This window comes from Thalassophryne amazonica, chromosome 3, assembly GCF_902500255.1.
Source record: "Thalassophryne amazonica chromosome 3, fThaAma1.1, whole genome shotgun sequence".
Taxonomy (NCBI): domain Eukaryota; kingdom Metazoa; phylum Chordata; class Actinopteri; order Batrachoidiformes; family Batrachoididae; genus Thalassophryne; species Thalassophryne amazonica.
The window spans coordinates 114,620,291-114,646,075 of record NC_047105.1 but is presented as its reverse complement, the minus strand read 5'-3'; the positions used below and the strand labels follow the sequence as shown (position 1 = coordinate 114,646,075).

At 41.8% G+C, this 25,785-nt stretch overlaps 1 protein-coding gene across 1 annotated transcript in view; it reads right to left on the bottom strand.

Moving 5' to 3' along the window:
- LOC117507463 (copine-9-like) overlaps positions 1 to 25,785 on the bottom strand; it is an 863,862-nt gene that overhangs the window by 37,038 nt on the left and 801,039 nt on the right. The window contains exons 18-19 of the mRNA XM_034167340.1: positions 24,210 to 24,312; positions 24,072 to 24,129 (exon numbers count right to left, since the gene is read on the bottom strand). Of these exons, the coding sequence (XP_034023231.1) occupies positions 24,072 to 24,129; positions 24,210 to 24,312 (161 nt within the window). The remainder of the gene's footprint in view (positions 1 to 24,071; positions 24,130 to 24,209; positions 24,313 to 25,785) is intronic.

Here is a 25,785-nt window from a genome sequence, read left to right as displayed (position 1 = left end):
TGCAAATATTTGCTCATTTTGAAATGGATGACTGCAACAAGTTTCAAAAAAGCTGGGACAGTGGTATGTTTACCACTGTGTTACATCACCTTTCCATCTAACAACACTCAATAAGTGTTTGGGAACTGAGGACACTAATTGTTGAAGCTTTGTAGGTGGAATTCTTTCCCATTCTTGCTTGATGTATGACTTCAGTTGTTCAACAGTATGGGGTCTCCGTTATCGTATTTTGCACTTCATAATGCGCCACACATTTTCAATGGGTGACAAGGTCTGGACTGCAGGCAGGCCAGTCTAGTACCCGCACTCTCTTACTATGAAGCCACGCTGTTGTAACACGTGCAGAATGTGGCTTGGCATTATCTTGCTGAAGTAAGCAGCGACGTCCCTAAAAAAGAGGTTGCTTGGATGGCAGCATGTGTTGCTCCAAAACTTGGATGTACCTTTCAGCATTGATGGTGCCATCACAGATGTGTAAGTTGCCCATGCCATGGGCACTAACACACCTCCATACCATCACAGATGCTAGCTTTTGGACTTTGTGCTGGTAACAATCTGCACAGTCTTTTTCCTATTTTGTCCAGAGGACACAACGTCCAGGATTTCCAAAAACAATTTGAAGTGTGGACTCATCAGACCACAGCACACTTTTCCACTTTGCATCTGTCCATTTCAAATGAGCTCAGGCTCAGAGAAGGCAGCAGCATTTCTGGATGTTGTTGATGTATGGCTTTCACTTTGCATGGCAGAGTTTTAACTTGCACTTGTAGATGTAGCGACGAACTGTGTTAACTGACAATGGTTTTCTGAAGTGTTCCCACGCGGTAAGATCCTTTACACAATGATGTCGGTTTTTAATGCAGTGCCGTCTGAGGGATTAAAGATCATAGGCATTCAATGTTGGTTTTCGGCCTTGCCGCCTATGTGTAGAAAGTTCTCCAGATTCTCTGAATCTTCTGATTATATTATGGACTGTAGATGATGGAATCCCTAAATTCCTTGCAACTGAACGTTGAGAAACATTGTTCTTAAACGGTTGGACTGCTTTTTCACACAGTTGTTCACAAAGTGGTGATCTTTGCGCCATCTTTGCTTGTGAACGGCTGAGCCTTTTGGGGATGCTCCTTTTATACCCAATCATGACACTCACCTCTTTCCAATTAACCTGTTCACCTGTGGAATCTTCCAAACAGGTGATCTTTGAGCATTCATCAACATTCCCAGTCTTTTGTTGCCATGTCCCAGCTTTTTTGAAACATGTTGCAGGCATCCATTTCAAAATGAGCAAATATTTGCACAAAAACAATAAATTTTATCAGTTTGAACATTAAATATCTTGTCTTTGAGGTGTATTCAATTGAATATAGGTTGAAGAGGATTTGCAAATCATTGTATTCTGTTTTTATTTACATTTCACACAATGTCCCAACTTCATTGGAATTGGGGCTGTATATATATATATATGTATGTGTGTGTGTGTGTGTGTGTGTGTGTGCGCGCGTGTGTGTGTGTATACAGATGAGCAGCACAGCTCAGAAGGGCACTGGAAAGAATGCCAGAGGGTCAAAGCACCAGCCACTGGGGTTAATTGAGCAGTAGACGAGGACTTGACCAACCTGAGCACAGCCTGGATTGACAGCAGGAAGGCCTATGACTCAATGCCTCACACATGGATACTGAAATGCTTGGTACTATACAAGGCTAATAACAGTGCACTGGTAACCATCAGGAACTCAATGTGACTATGGAAGACATCACTGAGGCGAACTCCAAGGCAATCGCACAACTCACCGTCAACTGCTGGAATATACAGAATGTAGCAAGTATGGATAATACTGCTAGAGAAAGAAAGTTTTATTAATTTGATGTAATGATAATGGGCCAGATTCAGAAGATATAAGATTCATCTGTGGGAGGTGCGTTGCAGTATAATGAAGTGAGGACAAGTGTTTCTTTTTATGTGGCTGTTGCCTTATTATTGTGCAAAAGGTGATATTTACAATATATACAATTCTGTCGAAAATAGGTATCTCAAAGACATTGAGAAGTTTCATAAAAAATATATAGAAAAAGGTTACCTGGGTTTTTACACAAGTTTAACTGGGGTTTTATGTAACCAAGTTGTTAAGTAATCAAGTGTACTTGTTTTGATAATTATTTGTAGTTCACAATAATATTTATTTTAAAACACAACAGTCACAACAGTCCAAAAATGACAATAGCAAAATCACAGTCAGCTTTCATCAAAGTCTGCCATTTGGGTAGTAAAGTGCATTTTAAAAGTCCATGAGCACTGAGTTTGTGGGTGCAAAGTTCGCAAATTGTTCATAAGCGCAACACAGTTTAAGTGCAAATAAAAGAGGCTCGAATGAGAGGGGGAGCCTCCTACCACACAATGGACTGAGGTTTTGAAGATGTTCTTAATGTTGTTTCTGTTGCTGGTTCGACTCGGCTCGCCATCATATCAGTACCCAAGGCATCTGGCCTATGTATTAACAGTGGGACAGAATATCAATTAGGTGTCCAAACAAATGAATACTAGCTAGTTTCCTTCATAAATTCACATTTCTGTTCAGTGTACACATTCACAGTATCCCAATAAGTAAATGGGAACATGATAAAAAAGTATAAATCCAAAATATTCAAATATAAAGCCAATGTAAACACAGGCTATCAACTTTGGTACAATGTTAGCACTGGAATACATTAGAGTGAATGGGCGCGACTAATGCCCAGCTAAGTCAGATTCTGTAGAGACTTTCAAGTCCAGATTTAAGATGCATTTATTTTCCCTTTCGTATGGCTAGCATACTGGCATAGTATGTTACTATGCTTTTTACTCTTTTAAATTCATTTTATTAGGAAACACACCAGGCCGTAGCCTCAACTTTATCTAAAGTCTGGGTCTTTTAGTGAAGCTTAGGGCTAGTGGCCGGCGATCACCTTATTATTTCTTCCATTTTTCTTGTTGCTTCATGCTGACAAATTATACTGTATTTGTTGTCTTTATAATGCCTGATTCTGTTTTTTTTTCTCTCTGTTTGACGCTCCATCCAGAGATGGGAATGGTGTCTACTTCTGCAACCCTCTCATCCTGTGCACCAGCAAAATTTCCTGTATATCCTCTACAGTGAGGATATTGGGATGACATTCAGATTGGATAAGTGTGGCCGAATGGTGGCAAAGAGAGGGAAGGTAAAGCTGAGGGGGTGGAGCTGCCAGAAGGTAGGATCATGGACATATAGGAAGCTACAAGTATCTGGAAATGCCATGAAAAAAGGGAACCATGATGAAGATGCAAGAAGGTCAGCCACAGACAATACCCCCAGAAAGTAAGACAGGTGCTGAGAAGCCAGCCAGACCCCCCCACTCCCCCTATAAAGCAAAATTGCACATTTCAGAGTGGCTTTTAATTGTGGCCAACCTAGGGCACACCTCTGCAATAACGGTGGCTTAGTGGTTAGCACTGTTGCCTCACAGCAACAGCCTCACCTGTGACCTTTCTGTGTGGAGCTTGCATGTTCTACTCGTGTTTGCATAGGTTTCCTCTGGGTGCTCCGGTTTCCTCCAACATTAAAGGCATGCAGGTTAGGTGAATTGGAAACTTTATAATTGTCCAAAATTAAATAATCATGCTGTCTCATCAGCATCTTGATATTCCACACCTGTGAGGTGGGATGGGTTATCTTGGAAAAGGAGAAATGCCCACTAACACAGATTTAGACAGATTTGTGAACAATAGAAAAATGTTTTAGATCTTTGAGTTCAGCTCATGAAAAATGGAAGCAAAATCTAAAGTGTTGCGTTTATATTTTTGTTCAGTGTGTGTGTGTGTGTGTGTATATATATATATATATATATATATATATATATATATATACACACACACACAAGGTCTGTTAGAAAAGTATCCAACCTTTTTATTTTTTTCAAAAACCTGATGGATTTGAATCAAGTGTGCTTGCATGAGCCAACCGTAAACCTTCATGCGCATGCGTGAATTTTTTCATGCCTGTCGATTGCGTCATTTGCTTGTAAGCAGCCTTTGTGAGGAGGGGTGGAGACTCTCGTCATTTTTTTCTTTGCAAGGAAAATGGCGGAACAACTGGAGCAGCGCGACTGCATCAAATTTTGTCAGAATTTGGGCGACAGCCAGGTGGAAACGATTCGGACTATTCAGACGGCTTTCGGTTAAGGAGCGGTACAACCGGTTTAAAGACGTCCGCACAACGGTGGAGAGTGAGCAGCGCTCCGGGCGGCCATCGACATGCTGAAATGACCAGATCATTTCCAAAGTGAATGCTGTGGTGATGTGGGACCGTCGTGTGACTATCCGAGAAACTGAGGAAGAGGTGGACATCAGCACATTTTCAGCACATTTCACTGTGACAGAAGATTTGGCCATGAATTGAATTGTAGCGAAATTCATGCCGATGGCTTCGGCACAAAGCTGATGGCAGAGCAAAAGCGCCACCGTGTTGAAGCCTCACAGGACATGTAGTGACATGCCCACCTCTTCCACAATTTCTCGGACAGTCACACGACTGAAAAGCCACCAAAAGCCGTCTGAATCTTCCGAATGGTGGAAGAGGTGGGCATCATTTTTCGGAGTCCAGCAAAAAACATTTTGAGTGGTGCAGGTAATTCAAGTAGGCAAGCTTGAGGGATCAGTGAAAAGATGAAACAAGCTGAATGGAAGCCGACTTAAAAAAAATATAAGTTTTTCAATTCAAACGGCTGATCTAGTGTGTGTGGAGGTCTGCTCAACCAGGGAGCAGACCTCCACACACACTAGAGGATTACCTGATTTCTTTTTAGCTTCTGAAACTTTCTAAGAGTCACAGAGCTAAAGTCAGACATGCATGAAAACATTTCCAGTCAAACGTGTGCTGGTGCGAAGCTAACCATCTTCATCGTGAATGAAAAACAGAAGATGATTTTCCCATCGGCAAAGTCCCGAGGGTGGATAGCGAGGACACTACAAACGGATGGTGTGCATATAAGATCATAAATTATTGCCCACAAATCATTTGAAAACTGTACACAAGATATTTTGCCCCCATGGACCAGTCTTCTTTAAGAACTGCCAGATCTGCTGTTCATAAGTACTGAGCAATTACAGTATTTTTGATAAGCCTCATTTTGGAAATCAAGAGAGAAAATATAAAACATACATCATCAACACACTTACATCATCAATGTAGATAAAACTGATTTTGCAGAATATGAACTCTGCTGCTGAATAATGATATCTGCTGCTTGGAGGTTTAAACCAGAACATGAATCATTTCAGTTCGAAGTATTAAATCATTTTTATCATCCTTGAAACTTTGAACTTAGACTGAATGTAAAGATTTGTGAGCTGCTGTTTGAGTTCTGCTGCTCTGGTTACATGACTTCATTCACACCTCCAACAGGTTTTTGCTCAGCATAGTGAGTAAGAAACTCACTGAGATCTGTGAATGCATGAAAATTCAGTAAGGTATATCTTATATATTATATTCCAATTCTAAGGTGGAACTATGCTAGTATACTAAGGTACATTTAAATATCTAAAAAGGAAGAGTAAAATAGAAGAGTAGAAAAGAGTAGAGTAGAGCCACTTAGGTGCCTGGTCTTGAGAACCAGGGATGGTAGGTTGAAAAGCTTTTTTTCCCATGGGAACTCTCCCTACCCACCCAAGCAGCTCAAGAAAAAAGGTATATATAATAATAAATAAGAAAGATAAGACATCATATATATATATATATATATATAACTAATATTTAAATATTAAGGGTAATAAACAACATATACAATAAATATGGTACTATATAATATAGAGGAGTAGGCATTAAAATCTAAATATTAATACAGGAGAAGATTGTAGTATAGGTAATTTAGTATGTAGACTAGTAGTAAAATTAAATTATAGTTAGTAGGCTAAGCTATAAATATGGTATTTTATTACAGAAACAGAAGCTATGATGTAATGTGTATTGGTATCTATCTAAAGTGACTCTGTTAGCATACTATAGGAAAATAAAAAGCATAATCTATATGCTATCAAATGGAAACCTAAGAACTTAGGTACTATATGTTGATATCTTTAAAAGAACACATAAACTGATGAATCATTAAAAATCTACACCAAAATTGTAAATAACAAAAATAAGCTAGTTCTAGTTAGAAGAGCTAAATTAGCCGTTAATAAGTCAACCGTACCTAGCAAGCTAACAAGATAAACAAAAACAGCAATTTGTGTATAAAGTATAATAGCGTAGTTAAACCTACAATAATGGTATTAAGAAATACATATAAAAATAAATGTGGACAAAAGTATGAATTAATGTGGGTTATCAAACAGAAAAGAACCAACTATATTGTAAGCTACGACAAACGGCGCTACAGCCGGCTAGATAAGCTAATGTTAGCTGTTAGGTATAACTAATTGTACCCCACTCCTCCAGTATTGTTCATCTTCCTATTGATGTCTTAATATTTAACTCATTTCCACAAATGATTGGCGACACCACTATATGCATGACCTCCAAACCTCACAGCAGCCACAGAGTCTGGATGCTGCAGTCCATCATTGCCTTTTGCTATCAAGCAAGGATGGACCTCCAGTCATCGGCCCAAGATGGCAAGCGCCTCTGTGAGGCGCTGACAGGAAGATGCTTGTTGTGGCACGCGGTGAAGAGGACGTGCTCCCATGTTGGACTGGACTCTACACCCAAGATTACTGGCTTAGCAACCACTGTGCTACAAATGTGCTGTGCATGTTCATAAATGAATGCGTTAATGACTGCTGTGCACGTGTCCATGACTTATATTTACACCATCTTTCCACTTCGTTGTGCTTTCAGTGAATGCACCACATCCACATACTGTCTGGACTCTGGTCCTCACAGCAGCCGCTGCTCTAAAGCGAAGGTTTATCTTCATGCATGACACTGGGAGCCCTACACTGTTGTGTACTTCACTCAACATATGTACTTCAGGTAGCTTTTGGAGAATTAAAATCTCACAGTGAGTCTCACAACCCTGGATTAAATCTGTCTGCAAACACTTGTTGAAGGTTGTCTGTGTCCAGACAAGGCAAAACCTTTCCCACAACATCTAAAAAGGTTTTATCTGTGCTGTTTTGGGTTCCATCTTGACCACATGTAGCACGTATTGATCAAATTATGTATTGTAAAAATAGCAAACTGGAGCTGGAGTGGGGAAAAATCAGTTTTATTCAGTGAATACTGGTCTTTGTCTGGGATGTGTTCTGGCTCCGACACTCAACAATGCTTGCACGGACCAGTGTAACAGTACATCTCCCCCCTCCCCCTACCCTGGAACCCCCCCACTCCACCCCTTAGCCCCAAGCCCTACCCCTAACATGAACTCCCAGGCTTAACTCTGACATTAACCACAATCATGGCCCTAACCCCAACACCTAGTCCTAACTCTGACCTTAACCCTAACCCTAATACCTAGCCCTAACTCTGACCTTAACCCTAACCCTAACACCGAGCCCTAACTCTGACCTTAACCCTAACACTAACACCTAGCGCTAACTCTGACCCTAACCCTGGAAGGTCAGATAATACATGAGCAGAGAAGAAACTGCACATGTGAACTGAAAGTGTGTACACAAAGTGGGTCAGTCACTTCAGAATGGAGGATCGTTTTTCTATAGCCAACCTTTGTGCATCCATAAGTAGATATGTGTTCAAGATGGGAATAGGCTTTTTATCAAATGGCCTACAATCAGTCCAGGGCAAGACCACATCACTGAGACATATAGTATCAATGTTTTCCACTCTGTCAGCCATGTATACATCTGTATTGGCTGAAATGGGTGACAGTACTCCAGCAAACTTGCTTTGCAGGGGTGGGGAAGGGGTGGGGGTTTGGAGATATCCAGGGGGGAGATAAGCTTGGACACCGGGCTTTTGGTAGGACTGTGGAAACAAGTGGCTTAGGTGCCTCTGTTGGTGAGCAAAAGTTTCCTTACCTTGACCTTGTCGACGATGCTGTGATCTTTGTGGAATCAGTGGATACACTGCTTCAAATCCAATCAAATCAATTTTATTTATATAGCGCCAAATCACAACAAACAGTTGCCCCAAGGCGCTTTATACTGTAAGGCAAAAACCATACAATAATTACAGAAAAACCCCAACGGTCAAAAAGACCCCCTGTGAGCAAGCACTTGGCGACAGTGGGAAGGAAAAACTCCCTTTTTACAGGAAGAAACCTCCAGCAGAACCAGGCTCAGGGAGGGGCAGTCTTCTGCTGGGACTGGTTGGGGCTGAGGGGAGAGAATCAGGAAAAAGACATGCTGTGGAAGAGAGCAGAGATCAATCACTAATGATTAAATGCAGAGTGGTGCATACAGAGCAAAAAGAGAAAGAAACACTCAGTGCATCATGGGAACCCCCCAGCAGTCTAAGTCTATAGCAGCATAACTAAGGGATGGTTCAGGGTCAAATAATAATAACTATAAACTTTAGCAAAAAGGAAAGTTTTAAGCCTAATCTTAAAAGTAGAGAGGGTGTCTGTCTCCCTGATCCGAATTGGGAGCTGGTTCCACAGGAGAGGAGCCTGAAAGCTGAAGGCTCTGCCTCCCATTCTACTCTTAAAAACCCTAGGAACTACAAGTAAGCATGCAGTCTGAGAGCGAAGCGCTCTATTGGGGTGATATGGTACTATGAGGTCCCTAAGATAAGATGGGACCTGATTATTCAAAACCTTATAGGTAAGAAGAAGAATTTTAAATTCTATTCTAGAATTAACAGGAAGCCAATGAAGAGAGGCCAATTTGGGTGAAATATGCTCTCTCCTTCTAGTCCCCGTCAGTACTCTAGCTGCAGCATTTTGAATTAACTGAAGGCTTTTCAGGGAACTTTTAGGACAACCTGATAATAATGAATTACAATAGTCCAGCCTAGAGGAAATAAATGCATGAATTAGTTTTTCAGCATCACTCTGAGACAAGACCTTTCTAATTTTAGGGATATTGCGCAAATGCAAAAAAGCAGTCCTACATATTTGCTTAATATGCGCATTGAAGGACATATCCTGATCAAAAATGACTCCAAGATTTCTCACAGTATTACTAGAGGTCAGGGTAATGCCATCCAGAGTAAGGATCTGGTTAGACACCATGTTTCTAAGATTTGTGGGGCGAAGTACAATAACTTCAGTTTTATCTGAATTTAAAAGCAGGAAATTTGAGGTCATCCATGTCATTATGTCTGTAAGACATTCCTGCAGTTTAACTAATTGGTGTGTGTCCTCTGGCTTCATGGATAGATAAAGCTGGGTATATCTGCGTAACAATGAAAATTTAACCAATGCTTTCTAATAATACTGCCTAAGGGAAGCATGTATAAAGTGAATAAAATTGGTCCTAGCACAGAACCTTGTGGAGCTCCATAATTAACCATAATAGAGAAGCTTGAATCTTCGACTGGACTGGGTTGCTTGACGTGAGGATGTTTCCCTTCAAATCACAGAAGCTTCCTCAGCTAAAATTCTTGCTCTGGTAGTCTGACTTCTGTCTTGACTCTTGTAGAGAAGAATAAACCAGAAGCCAACAAAAGCTGGAGTTTTTAACCTAACCAGACCCCTCCTACCGAGAGGCCGACTGTTATAGGCTAGTGACTAAACAATAGCTCTAATTAGCACCTATTGTGTTCTAGTTAGCACTCTCCTCCCACTCTCTTCCCTGGGTGCCTAATGGCGACTTCTGCTCCTAACTGGCAATTATGATGGGTTAAATGCAGTAGACACATTTCTTTGTGCAGGGAACATGTTCTTTTGTGCATATGACAATAAAATTCTTTTGAATCCTTGAATCCTAATGATGGGATGGAAGCCTCCCCTGATGGCTCCCTTGACGACTCTCCTGATGACGTGAATGACTCATTATCATAAACAAAAGACTGAAACTGCTTTGACCTGAGTACCCCATTGTAAACAGGGGACAAAGCGTGTCTGAGACCAGCCACCCGGTTAAGGCTGGGTTTCAAATGTTTTACAAAGAATGCTTCCTTGACACCTCTCTCAAATCATTTCTTCTCTCTGGCTAAGATTTTAAACTTCCTTGTCCTCAAACATGTGGTTAGTGTCTTTCAGGTGGAGATGAACTGCAGACTGAGGTCCACTGGCGACCTCTCTGCGGTGCTGGTATAGCCTCTTGTTTAAAGGTTGCTTAGTCTCACCTATGTTGTGTTCATTACAGTTTTCCTGACATCTGATATAATACACTACAATGCTGTTTGTAACTAGGGATCCTGTCCTTAGGGTGAACTAATTTCTGTCTCAAGGTGTTAACAGGTTTAAAGTAAACTGGGATTTTGTGCTGTCTGAAGAGCCTCTGTAGTTTTTCCCCTACTCCTGCTAAATAAGGGAGAGCCACTCCTCTTCTTCTTGTCTCCGTCTCCTGTCTATCTGGTCTCTTTGTTTTCTTTGACTTCTGCACTTTGTCCAGCGACCATCGTGGGTACCCACATACTGTGAGGGCTTTCCGTACAAGTTGTTGTTCTTTAGCCCTTCCCTCTGCAGTTGTGGGCACCTGTAGGGCTCTGTGTTGAAGAGTCCTGATCACCCCAAGCTTGTGTTCAAGGGGGTGGTTTGAGCCAAAGAGCAGATATTGGTCAGTGTGAGTGGGTTTTCTGTAAACCTCTGTCTGGAGCTGCCTGTTCTCTCCAATCGTAACATCACAGTCCAAGAAGGCTAAATGGTTGTTTCTGGCATCCTCACGTGTGATCTTGATATTGGAATCCACCGAATTGATGTGTTCTGTAAAGTCCTCAACCTCCTGTTGCTTGATTTTAACCCATGTGTCATCGACATATCTGAACCAGTGACTGGGAGAGATGCCTATGAACGACGTCAAGGCTGTCTTCTCCACTCGCTCCATGTACAGATTGGCCACAATGGGGGATACCGGAGACCCCATCGCACAACCATGGATCTAGCCTTCTTGACCTGTGATGTTACGATTGGAGAGAACAGGCAGCTCCAGACAGAGGTTTACAGAAAACCCACTCACACTGACCAATATCTGCTCTTTGGCTCAAACCACCCCCTTGAACACAAGCTCGGGGTGATCAGGACTCTTCAACACAGAGCCCTACAGGTGCCCACAACTGCAGAGGGAAGGGCTAAAGAACAACAACTTGTACGGAAAGCCCTCACAGTATGTGGGTACCCACAATGGTCCCTGGACAAAGTGCAGAAGTCCCAGAAAACAAAGAGACCAGATAGACAGGAGACGGAGACAAGAAGAAGAGGAGTGCCTCTCCCTTATTTAGCAGGAGTAGGGGAAAAACTACAGAGGATCTTCAGACAGCACAAAATCCCAGTTTACTTTAAACTAGTTAACACCTTGAGACAGAAATTAGTTCACCCTAAGGACAGGATCCCTAGTTGCAAACAGAGCAATGTAGTGTATTATATCAGATGTCAGGAAAACTGTAATGAACACTACATAGGTGAGACTAAGCAACCTTTAAACAAGAGGCTATACCAGCACCGCAGAGAGGTCGCCAGTGGACCTCAGTCTGCAGTTCATCTCCACCTGAAAGACACTAACCACACGTTTGAGGACAAGGAAGTTAAAATCTTAGCCAGAGAGAAGAAATGGTTTGAGAGAGGTGTCAAGGAAGCATTCTTTGTAAAACAGTTGAAACCCAGCCTTTACCGGGGGGCGGGTCTCAGACACAATTTGTCCCCTGTTTACAATGGGGTACTCAGGTCAAAGCAGTTTCAGTCTTTTGTTCATGGTAATGAGTCATTCACGTCATCAGGAGAGTCGTCAAGTGAGCCATCAGGGGAGGCTTCCATCCCATCATTAGGAGAGTGCTAACTAGAGCACAATAGGTGCTAATTAGAGCTATTGTTTAGTCACTAGCCTATAGCAGTCGGCCTCTCGGTAGGAGGGGTCTGGTTAGGTTAAAAACTCCAGCTTTTGTTGGCTTCTGGTTTATTCTTCTCTACAAGAGTCAAGACAGAAGTCAGACTACCAGAGCAAGAATTTTAGCTGAGGAAGCTTCTGTGATTTGAACCGAATCGTCCTCACGTCAAGCAACCCAGTCCAGTCGAAGATTCAAGCTTCTCTACTATGGCAACCACCTGGACAACTGAGAGTCTACACAGAAACTCCATAATTAACCTTAGTCTGTGAAGAAGACTCCCTATTTACATGAACAAATTGTAATCTATTAGATAAATATGATTCAAACCACCGCAGCGCAGTGCCTTTAATACCTATGGCATGCTCTAATCTCTGTAATAAAATTTTTTGGTCAACAGTATCAAAAGCAGCACTGAGGTCTAACAGGACAAGCACAGAGATGAGTCCACTGTCTGAGGCCATAAGAAGATCATTTGTAACCTTCACTAATGCTGTTTCTGTACTATGATGAATTCTAAAACCTGACTGAAACTCTTCAAATAGACCATTCCTCTGCAGATGATCAGTTAGCTGTTTTACAACTACCCTTTCAAGAATTTTTGAGAGAAAAGGAAGGTTGGAGATTGGCCTATAATTAGCTAAGATAGCTGGGTCAAGTGATGGCTTTTTAAGTAATGGTTTAATTACTGCCACCTTAAAAGCCTGTGGAACATAGCCAACTAATAAAGATAGATTGATCATATTTAAAATCGAAGCATTAATTAATGGTAGGGCTTCCTTTAGCAGCCTGGTAGGAATGGGGTCTAATAGACATGTTGATGGTTTGGAGGAAGTAACTAATGAAAATAACTCAGACAGAACAATCGGAGAGAAAGAGTCTAACCAAATACCAGCATTACTGAAAGCAGCCAAAGATAACGATATGTCTTTGGGATGGTTATGAGTAATTTTTTCTCTAATAGTTAAAATTTTATTAGCAAAGAAAGTCATGAAGTCATTACTAGTTAAAGTTAAAGGAATACTCGGCTCAATAGAGCTCTGACTCTTTGTCAGCCTGGCTACAGTGCTGAAAAGAAACCTGGGGTTGTTCTTATTTTCTTCAATTAGTGATGAGTAGTAAGATGTCCTAGCTTTACGGAGGGCTTTTTTATAGAGCAACAGACTCTTTTTCCAGGCTAAGTGAAGATCTTCTAAATTAGTGAGACGCCATTTCCTCTCAACTTACGGGTTATCTGCTTTAAGCTGCGAGTTTGTGAGTTATACCACGGAGTCAGGCACTTCTGATTTAAGGCTCTCTTTTTCAGAGGAGCTACAGCATCCAAAGTTGTGCTCAATGAGGATGTAAAACTATTGACGAGATAATCTATCTCACTCACAGAGTTTAGGTAGCTACTCTGCACTGTGTTGGTATATGGCATTGGAGAACATAACAAAGAAGGAATCATATCCTTAAACCTAGTTGCAGCGCTTTCCGAAAGACGTCTACTGTAATGAAACTTATTCCCCACTGCTGGGTAGTCCATTAAAGTAAATGTAAATGTTATTAAGAAATGATCATACAGAAGCGGGTTTTCAGGGAATACTGTTAAGTCTTCAATTTCCATACCATAAGTCAGAACAAGATCTAAAGTATGGTTAAAGTGGTGGGTGGACTCATTTACATTTTGAGTGAAGCCAATTGAGTCTAATAATAGATTAAATGCAGTGTTGAGGCTGTCATTCTCAGCATCTATGTGGATGTTAAAATCGCCCACTATAATTATCTTATCTGCGCTAAGCACTAAGTCAGACAAAAGGTCTGAAAATTCACAGAGAAACTCACAGTAATGACCAGGTGGACGATAGATAACAACAAATAAAACTGTTTTTTGGGACTTCCAATTTGGATGGACAAGACTAAGAGTCAAGCTTTCAAATGAATTAAAGCTCTGTCTGGGTTTTTGATTAATTAATAAGTTGGAGTGGAAGATTGCTGCTAATCCTCCCCCTCGGCCCGTGCTACGAGCATTCTGACAGTTAGTGTGACTCGGGGGTGTTGACTCATTTAAACTAACATATTCATCCTGCTGTAACCAGGTTTCTGTAAGGCAGAATAAATCAATATGTTGATCAATTATTATATCATTTACTAACAGGGACTTAGAAGAGAGAGACCTAATGTTTAATAAACCACATTTAACTGTTTTAGTCTGTAGTGCAGTTGAAGGTGCTATATTATTTTTTCTTTTTGAATTTTTGTGCTTAAATAGATTTTTACTGGTTGTTGGTGGTCTGGGAGCAGGCACCGTCTCTACGGGGATGGGGTATTGGGGGGATGGCAGGGGGAGAGAAGCTGCAGAGAGGTGTGTAAGACTACAACTCTGCTTCCTGGTCCCAACCCTGGATAGTCACGGTTTGGAGGGTTTAATAAAATTGGCCAGATTTCTAGAAATGAGAGCTGCTCCATCCAAAGTGGGATGGATGCCGTCTCTCCTAACAAGACCAGGTTTTCCCCAGAAGTTTTGCCAATTATCTATGAAGCCCACCTCAGTTTTTGGACACCACTCAGACAGCCAGCAATTCAAGGAGAACATGCGGCTAAACATGTCACTCGCGGTCCGATTGGGGAGAGGCCCAGAGAAAACTACAGAGTCCGACAAGTGCTTGTGGCACTTGAGAAACTGAGTAAGGAATCGGAGTGCCTGGTTTGACAAATGTCCTGGATCAAGACTAAGATCCAGGCTTTCAGTAATTTCCTGAGCTCGGTCCTGTGATGGCAGCAAAACTGTTGATCTTATAGAGACTTTCACTTATCTCGTCAGTCATGTCTCTGGGTCTTCGGCCTCTGAGATTGAGAAGTGCCTGGGAAGACCTTATGGAGTCATGAGTGTGCTTTTTGTGATGCCGATATCATTGCAGGAGAATGAGCATCCAAATCTTGAGTGTCTTGGTTGTTCCTGTCTTACTATATTGTTGTGAGTCGTGGATGGTAGTGACCTGCAAAACTGACTGCATGTCTTTGGTACCAGGTATCTTTGGATGATCTTTGAGTACCACTGGAATTACTCTGTGTCACAGAGTCACTTAGGGAGACTCATTTGAGGAGAACCACTTGCCTTGTGAGGGAACATCAGCTGTGAAATTTTGGCCATGTGGTGCATTTCCCTGGGAATAATCCAGTATGCAGGTGCCTCAGTGTTGTGGATCTCAGCGACTGGAGTCTGGAGGCAGATGTATATTCATGCCTGATTGGCTGAGAACACGTGAATATGATAATCAGATTGTGGCAGAACAGTGAGAGATGGAAAATGTGCAAGGTAGAGGGCCCGGGGACCAGGACTGGGAGCAACTCAGACAGGAAAATCACTCAGGTCCACTGAGCAAGGTCCTAAATCCTCATGTTTCTCCTGGTGTGCAGTCGAGTACCTTGCATGGCAGCACAGTGACATAGGTGTGAGTGGGTGAATGTGAGGCATGATTGCAAAGTGCTTTGAGCATCTGCATCAGATAGAAAAGTGCTGTACGCGTATAAATGTAGTCCACTTATCTCTCTGATTCCACCATATAATCTGTCAGGCTGTTCACTTTCACATCTACTAAAAAAGAAACTACTCTTCATCTGTGAGTGAAAGGAGGCCTGTTAAACTTTCTTCTCAATAAGCTCACAGGTAGAAAGCAGACTGAAATGCAAGAGCCTTCAGATCTCTATGGAAACCGCTTCATTAAACACTGCAGGTCTGCTGAAGTTGCAAGATGTAAAGTACAGTATGCTTTAGACAGAAAAGCTGTACACATCAAAAAGTTGTAATTTGGACAATGCCCATGTTCTTAAATGCAAACGTGTGTACTTAAGAACAATTTTCTTTCCTTTTCCCTTCCCAGTATGTAATACTGTCGACATTTACGTCAATCAGTTGGACTGAACATCATTTCCATGTCTGGAAATTAAACTATGAGCATGAGTGCTATTTTAACTTGCTTTGTTAGAATTCTCAAAGCGCTTGGTACAACTATCAGGAGATGTTTTCAAAAATGCAAATTAGAGCTGAGTAAAGGGAAAATCTGATCCGGCAAAGCAGCACCATTTCAGTGATTTTTGTATGCACTGCAAAAAGAATTCGTTGTAAAATTCCCAAATTAATTCAGAGTTTTCTGCAACATCCCTGGGGCCATTTTAATCCGATACAGATCTTTCATTTGAATATCCTCCTGCTATGCATTATTAACAAAATGCATCAGGAGCCGGAGGCTGCATTCTCAAAATGTCTTTTATCACTAAAAGACCAAAAAACATCACATCCTGAGAATTTACAGGATCACCAATAAGTGTTCTGTCTCTTACTCTGTTCATTGCTTTCATGGACAAGATGTTGGATAAAACTGGCGTGAAGGGACTTGTGTGTCTTCGTCAGTAAAAAGCTTCACTGACCTCGATTTCACATATGATGCTTTGATCTTTGCAGAATCAATAAATGTCCTATCTGCAGCACTTCAGAAGCTGAATAAGCAATTGGAGTGTCTGGGTTTGTGATTGTCCTGGATCAACACTAAAATCCAGACTTTCGGTGACTTCTTCAGCTCGGCCACCAGAAGTATATACTGTGCTATCCATATGTAGTATTTGCACAGTGACAATTTGTAATTTTCCTTCTGTACTCACCACAATAAGAGTTATGCAGGGGTGGTGGACAAGTGGTTAGTGGACTTAGTTTAAGTGCAGAAGGTTCCTGGTTCAAACCCCACTCCTGCCACATTTCTGAATATAACATGGAGTTGCGTCAGGAAGGGCATCCGGCGTAAAACTTGTGCCAGTTCAACATGTAGCTCCACCTTGGATCTGCTGTGGCAATCCTGAGTGAAAACAAGGGAGTAGCTGAAGGGACTTACTCACCGCAATGGAGTTAAATTTATAGTGTGTGTATATACTGGACAAGCCCCCTATGACATATTCCACAGGTTTTCTGAAGAGTGGTTTTGAAGCTCAAATGGGGTGGCTCTGGATGTCACCATGTTGGCAGTGACTACTTTGCCTAACTCCCAGCCAACCCAAAATGTGCAATAAGGTAGAGCCTGGGCAAAATCAGGGCAGGACGAATAAAGCCCAAAGAAGCTCCTGTGTCAGAGTTACCAAACAAGCTAAAGCTAACAGGCTAACCTTGGTTTGGGTGTTTTATCACACAGTTTTGTGTATACGTGGTGTTTTTCATGATGGGTGGCTTGGGTGTATATTGCCTCAGTAACTATGGAGTAACAATGGAGAAAACATTAACCATCAACAGATACGTGCTAATAGTGTTAATAATTTGAAACAATAACATACTAATTAATAATTAATACTAATTAACACAAAAATTTCACTTGATGGAAATACTGGAGCACAGACATCTTAAATGGCCCATTAGTGCAATTAACCACATGGCAAGCCACATTATCTCAGATATTGTAATAAAAAGCTCAGAAAGAATAGACACATTCAGTCCGCAGCAGCTAGCAGTGACTGCTAACGGGTTCTGGACTTTGTTCACTGGCACATCGAAGTGTCCACTTAAAGCAGCGCTACCCCTAATTATTCATACCTTTATATGACTTTCAATATAATAAACCAATGAGGTATGAAACAAAACTGCCCCTCCATGGTACAGTTATCATGAACGGTTGTAAGCATTCTTATTTTTGCTTTGAAGTTGGGGATTTTAACATGGGCAGTGTTGCCAACTTGGCAAATTTCTCATTAAATCTGGCGACTTTCCAAACCCTCTTGGCAACTTATCTTCTCAAAAGAAACTAGCGACAAATCTAGCTACTTTTCTTGGCATCACTGGAGACCTTTCTGGTGTTTGGCGACTCAAAAGTGACACCACGTACTGATTTAGTCTCTGTTCTCACCGAGCAGCAGCAGGTCCCCCCCACCTCCGCTGCTGCTGCAAAGCACTGAGCGGAGGGATATCTGCAATCCTCCGTGTTCAAAGTGCCAATGGAACACGCATGCATTGAATGGCAAACCTCAAATGGACACAGTCAGCCTCCTTACCTGGTTGGCTGCGCTGTGTGCCTCTGTGACTATTTAGAAGCCCTGGCCTTGAGAAGTTATATTTGAAGTTTATTCTGAGAAGTGACGGCCAATTTTAATGGCAAAATAAATAAACAAAGCAACAAACCTAAATGATCCCAAGAGATCAATAAAGGTCTATCTAATCTAATATAACAATCAAGTTTGTAGTTCTAAATATTATAGGTACGGTCGAACATCCGAGTCCCTGATGCGCGCTCACATAGCAATGTGCATAGTAACCTGCAAGCCGCTGAAAACAAACCGCTCATTTCCTACTTGATGTCCATCGCGCTCGCGCATCGTTCTGCCACATTTTTTTTCTACTTAATATATACCAGTTTTCACACAGAATGCCATGGTCATGTGTTGCAGTTGGCTGTACCAACAATAAGTTACAAGATCGAAAATTGCATTTTTTTTGAGCTCACAAAGCACTACAAAAGTCCAGACAGAAGGGATAAATGGCTGGCTGCTAGCAGCCGAGTAAACGAGGATGGTCCTGGGAATAACGCTACCGGATTGCTAGTTGGCATAGTTTATGGTCGGAACTATGACGGTATCTAATTGTCTCTGAACCTCCGATTTTTGTTCTTGATTACTGAAAACATTCTTGACAAATGCTTTCGCTTTCATCTGTCTTGTGCTGGTCCAAGAATTTCACCTCTAGCGGCACAATATGAATGCCCCTGGCCATCCCTCTTAATCGTGGCCCAGTTCAGAGAAAGAAAACCCACAAAATAGAACCGGAGTCCTATTCCAATGTTCCTACCTGGGGTAGTCAGGTGACCGGGCCTGCTTTGAATACTCTAATTTTTTCAAATTAAACACTTCGGACCCCGCAGGACACTCAGCTAAGAGCATCGAGGGGGTGCCAAGAGTTAGGGGCTGTGACAGACAGCTCCTGCCCAAGGCTGACCGCCCACCGCCTTGCAGTGGGCTGTCAGCTCGATCCCGAGATCCAACTATGAGGTTTTTAACTGCAGCAACCTTTGCACACCTATCAAGGCTCTCCACATACTCATACGCCATTTGGCATGACCAAATTGGCAGGCCTTTGTGAATAAACAGTGGTAAAGATGACTATATCAACAATGGTTGTTCATGATTATAAAAAGTTCCTTGTAGAGCGTGACAGTTTTATGACATTTGGGAGAGTGTATAAGCTTAATACTGCTTATACACTCAACAAAAATATAAACGCAACACTTTTGGTTTTGCTCCCATTTTGTATGAGATGAACTCAAAGATCTAAAACTTTTTCCACATACACAATATCATCATTTCCCTCAAATATTGTTCACAAACCAGTCTAAATCTGTGATAGTGAGCACTTCTCCTTTGCTGAGATAATCCATCCCACCTCACAGGTGTGCCATATCAAGATGCTGATTAGACACCATGATTAGTGCACAGGTGTGCCTTAGACTGCCCACAATAAAAGGCCACTCTGAAAGGTGCAGTTTTGTTTTATTGGGGGGGGATACCAGTCAGTATCTGGTATGACCACCATTTGCCTCATGCAGTGCAACACATCTCCTTCGCATAGAGTTGCTCAGGTTGTCAATTGTGGCCTGTGGAATGTTGGTCCATTCCTCTTGAATGGCTGTGCGAATTTGCTGGATATTGGCAGGAAGTGGTACACGCTGTCGTATACGCCGGTCCAGAGCATCCCAAACATGCTCAATGGGTGACATGTCCGGTGAGTATGCCGGCCATGCAAGAACTGGGACATTTTCAGCTTCCAAGAATTGTGTACAGATCCTTGCAACATGGGACCGTGCATTATCCTGCTGCAACATGAGGTGATGTTCTTGGATGTATGGCACAACAATGGGCCTCAGGATCTCGTCACGGTATCTCTGTGTATTCAAAATGCCATCAATAAAATGCACCTGTGTTCTTGGTCCATAACAGACGCCTGCCCATACCATAACCCCACCGCCACCATGGGCCACTCGATCCACAACATTGACATCAGAATACCGCTCACCCACACGACACCACACACGCTGTCTGCCATCTGCCCTGAACAGTGTGAACCGGGATTCATCCGTGAAGAGAACACTTCTCCAACGTGCCAAACGCCAGTGAATGTGAGCATTTGCCCACTCAAGTCGGTTACGACGACGAACTGGAGTCAGGTCGAGACCCCGATGAGGACGACGAGCATGCAGATGAGCTTCCCTGAGACGGTTTCTGACAGTTTGTGCAGAAATTCTTTGGTTATGCAAACCGACTGTTTCAGCAGCTGTCCAAGTGGCTGGTCTCAGACGATCTTGGAGGTGAACATGCTGGATGTGGAGGTCCTGGGCTGGCGTGGTTACACGTGGTCTGCGGTTGTGAGGCTGGTTGGATGTACTGCCAAATTCTCTGAAACGCCTTTGGAGACGGCTTATGGTAGAGAAATGAACATTCAATACACGAGCAACAGCTCTGGTTGACATTCCTGCTGTCACCATGCCAATTGCACGCTCCGTCAAATCTTGCGACATCTGTGGCATTGTGCTGTGTGATAAAACTGCACCTTTCAGAGTGGCCTTTTATTGTGGGCAGTCTAAGGCACACCTGTGCACTAATCATGGTGTTTAATCAGCATCTTGATATGGCACACCTGTGAGGTTGGATGGATTATCTCAGCAAAGGAGAAGTGCTCACTATCACAGATTTAGACTGGTTTGTGAACAATATTTGAGGGAAATGGTGATATTGTGTATGTGGAAAAAGTTTTAGATCTTTGAGTTCATCTCACACAAAATGGGAGCAAAACCAAAAGTGTTGCGTTTATATTTTTGTTGAGTATATAATGTTCAAATTCAGCCAGAAGTCTGTGTAAATTCCTTTTCAATACTCTGCATTTATGAATATGAAATTTACCAAACAATATTAAAAGGTTGATAATGTATTCAATGTTCACAACTTTTTTTTTCCTACAGCGTCTGTTATGACACCATACTATGCAAATAATATGCAAATTAGACAATGACGTCATTTAGCGACTTCTAGCAACTTTTATGACAGCCAATAGCTACTTTTCTTACTGAGGAGTTGGCAACACTGAACATGGGTTTTACAGAGAGCAAGTCACTATTATAGCCAGCCTCAAGTGGCCATTCACGGAACTGCAAAATTTTTCACTTGTGCCTTGGCTTTGTTTCGGAGGACCGGAATACAGAATATGTCTGGATCTGGATACCAGCAGAATTAAACACACCATAAAACAGTGCAGAGAGAAAAGTTTTAGCAAGACTGCAAGTGTCATAACAAACTGTGAAAAAGTTCAGAGAGAAAAGTAATGCAAGATCTGAGTGATCAGAACAACAAGAGTGACTCAGACTGTAAAACCAATGGAACACTGTGCCACAGACCTCAGTGAGGTGGGTTACATGGGTTCAAAAAACTCACTGCTTCACTGGAATCAGGTGAACAAGAAATACAAATATTTCAAGAGTCTTTATTACCAAACAATCTAGTGGTAATCCAAATTAATAAAATGATAAATTACTCAGGCATACTTTTTTTTATGTTGCTTTGCATCCAACGCTAAGGTTAAAATTTCTTTTGGGCTATTCCTGAAATCTGAAACAATATAAAACGGGCCTACATCACTCATTAAGAAATTTCATCAGTATGGTACTGTTTGGTAAATGGACTGCATTTATATAGCACTTTTCCACCTGCATCAGAAACTCAAAGTGCTTTAAAATTATGCCTCACATTCACCCATTCACACAGACACACCGGTGTCAGGGTGCTGCCGTACAAGGCGTTCACTACACACCGGGCTCAACTAGTGGATTAAAGACCTTTCCCAAGGGCCCTTAGTGATTTTCTGGTCAGGCTGAGGTTTGAACTGAAGATCCTCTGGTCTAAAGCCCAACACTTAATCACGAGACCATCACCTCCCCCGTACTTAAGCTTCACACAGTAAATCTGTGTGGAGTTGCCAGTTTGTAAAAATTCAGTAACTGTGCAAGAAGGAGATTTGTGAAGGAAGCCCCTAAGACACACATTACAACTCTGAAGGACTTATAGGCTTCTGTTCAGTGATACATCTTTGTGATGGAGCAGCACAGAGAAGGATTTTCTTCAAAGGATGTCAGCTGCAGTTTGCCAGAAGGTTCAGGGGAAACTTGAGCTTAGACTTTTTCTGTTTTCTTTTTTGAGAACTGCTCTGTGTTCCACTGTATGATGCTGTGACAGAACAAAGTTGTGCTATGCACAGTCTTTCCAATCACAGCCCCAGGAGCAGCACTGGCACACGCTTCCAGACCTGATCTGATCATATCAGATTAATCCATAAAGACTGAAAGTCACAAAACAGAACCATGTTCATGTATTAGTACATATAGCTGGAATATTTCAGATTTTTAGTTTCATGTAGGACTATATTTTAATGATGGATACTAAAGCAATCTTTGCAGAGTGCCCAAATCCATTTGGCATGTGGCCGAGTGCACTTTGTTACTTAAGCGGCAGGAAATACCTTTGCAAAGTTGTGTGCTGTGCACAGAAGGTTTGAGTTTACATTATTCATGGCTGTTTTGTAGTCTGAATATAACATTATCCAATCAGAGTGACACCTGCCTTTCCTTTTGAACTGGAAACCACCAGGCAGACAGGACTGTGGTACTCAGGAAGCAAACGCCTGAAAAAAGTATGCTGGTTTGTCAATGTATTAACTCCAACCTGTCATTACACAATGAATACAACGATTTTAAATTGACCACACTTAATATAGAGTTTAAATTCTTTCTTTCTAGTAACTGGTAGTCAACAGATAACCCTGCGTTATGTACTGTTTAATTACTTAAGCTGCAAGGAAGAACATCCAATTGCAATGGATCAATGAAAAAGTACCAACTATTAAAGGCTGGCAGAGGGTACTGTTTCAGTTGGTGCTATTAGAGTAAAATACATGTATGCATCATTCCAAAACAGATACATTCTGGAAAATTTGGGAGCTCTACTTGGGTTACTTAGAGCCTGGTGTCTCTGTCATCAAGTTGCATGGATTTTCTTGATTGCTCTGATGTTATGTGGACATTGTATATTACACACAACATGGACACTGTAACCTCTGGTGCTGTGTATATCAACTTGAGCTAGTGTTGTGTTTTTATTTTGTTTTTGCCTGTTCATGTTGTTTATTTATTGCTGAATAACTATATTATTTAAAACAAACAAACAAACCTCTGACCTGTCAGAGAACACAGCAGACAGCAGCTGCCAAAGTTCCCTGAGGTGAAGCAGTGCAACAACAAGGTGAGGTTTTTATGTATTTAGTTTTTGTATGAGTGTTTACATTTGTTTTGTGTAATAGTTTTATACACGTCGCCTGTCACTGAGAGATGGCGAAAGGTGTGTGTGTGTGGAAGGGGGGGCAGTTCTCTCATAAAATGAGTTTTTTTTTCCTCAATTCTCAAACACTGTTTTATTTTTTCATGTGTGCACAGTGGCTTATTAATATTACACCATTGCAGGTGACTGGCAATGATACTTTATGTGCAAGCAAAGTGTGCATGCATTGTGTAGCTGCTTACGGAATCTGACTGTTGCAACTTTAGTACAGTGCAAGACAGAGTTGGACTTTCAGCCTGTTTTTTTTTGCTGCTCTATTAGTTACAGTCCCTTTCTGGTGACAGAAGATGTCAACAAGCTACCTCTGTCTGGCCACACCTTATTTTTTAGACCAACACACTCACAGGAGGGTAAGGAGTATTGTTATTTAGAGGACATGGTTGCTAAGTGTAAAAGCTGACACATGCGTTTGGATGAAATGTGCAATGGCAGCCATTGACAATGGGGTTTGCATTGCTTTGCGCCAGTTGTGTGAGTGTCCATAGGTTTAGAATAAGATTATAAAACCTTATTCAGTCAGTCTGTCAGGGGCTTACCACAGCCTGAATATGAACTGTTTAATAGTTTTGGTGCCTTCATCTTAGTGTGGCTGGGGGTACAATTAGAGACTGCCTGTCTGTGCACTGCAGAGGCATCTTAATGAGCTAATATCAGTTTGGTGTGTTGATACAGTTCTTCTGATGCATGTCTTTCATTTAATTAGCTGAATATATGATTGATGTCATGTCTGAAAAGTAGTTGTATGTCTTCTTCTCCAAACACACACACACACAGCAAATGACTTACCGTCAAACTCAGCAGGGCCCACTCCTACGATGATGATAGACATGGGCAGGGGCGCCGCCTGTGACCAGCACACAGGAGGTTTGATTCATTTCCAAAGTGTGGTTTGGTGTACAGTGTAATGGACATTACTGGACTCACATTGACCACCGCCTCCTTGGTCTGAGCCATATCTGAGATGACGCCGTCTGTGATCATCAGCAGCACAAAGTACTGGGAGCCGTCAGTCACTTCTGCTGCACACCTACACACGCACACACACACGCACACACACACACACACACACACACAGAAGGAAAACTGGTCTGAGGAAAGCAGGTTTATAACTGTCACATTTTGGTGGCATACAAAATGCATTTTCATAAATCACCAGCAATTTGACAAAGTCTATTTCAATTCCATTCCATTTATTTATATTGGCCAAAAATAACACAATGTCCCAAAGAGCTTCAAACAACACAAAAAGTACTACAAAATGATAGCAATTCTCTGAAATCTTAATAAAACAGAATAATTCGCCCACACAAAACATTACCCAAAACAAACCTACAGTGAATATACAGTGCAGAGCAGCTGCTAATGCAGCAACTAACTATAAATTAAAACACACAAGTGAGTTTAACCCCCGTGAAGTGAGGGTGGGCTTTTTAAAACAAATCATCTTTACACCTGTCACTGGTCAGATATGCAGGGCAGCAGCCTGACACTGGTGTGAGTGAGTGAGTGAGAGAGAGAGGGGGGGGGGGGGGGGGGGGCTTGGCTCACTTAAGACTTGCATACATAAGATGAAATTACAGGAGGTTGGAGCACAGATGGCGTTACTCAAAGTTGGAGACTTCCTGCTGCTGAGTTAGAAACATGGCATGTTATTTGCCAACACTAACTATGAATCTAATCTAATTAAGGCAAATAAGCAAAATCCCAGGTTGCTGTTTGAGACTCTCGCTAAACTTACTCTGGACCATCACCTTCAATACCTTCAATGCACTTTACAGTGCTGTGCGCACACACGCACACACACACACACACACACCCACACCCACCAATATCTGGGTGCTGCCATGGAAGATGCCCAATTGCCCACAGGGAGCTACTTGGAGATTGTAGACCTTGCCCAAGTGAAATTATTGATTTTCCAGTCTGATGGGGATTTGAAACAAGGATCTTCTTGTCATACGCCAACCACTTTATATACTCAACCCATCACCTTCCCAGTTATTGCAATATACAGTATCTGCACTTTTTTTTTATAATAGAGTCGAGGACATTACTAATATGATACCTGTATTTTCTTTTGCAGCTGTGGCATGAACACTTTAACCCTCTGGGGTACAGGGTATTTTCTAGAATTTACCATAGTTTCAGTTATTCTGATTTTGCGTTACTTTTTTAAAAAGCATAATGCCCATGCGTTGCATATCAAAATGTTCACAGGTTGATTTCCGTATAAAGTGCGCATGAAGCAGGAATCGTGTGCAAAATGTGTAAAATCATAGCTGCCTCATACACCTGTTGCTACAACTATTTGCGCACACCAACGGCTGAAAGACAGAGTGTGCGAGCTCATCGAACCCTCTCACACCAGGTGTCGGCCAAATGCCAGGTGACACGCACTAACATCTAACACCGCTTGCATGGCACTTAGAAAATGTGCGGCCATTCATACTATCATCATGAAAACAGTCTACAGATGATTACTGTTGATGTGAATGTGAAA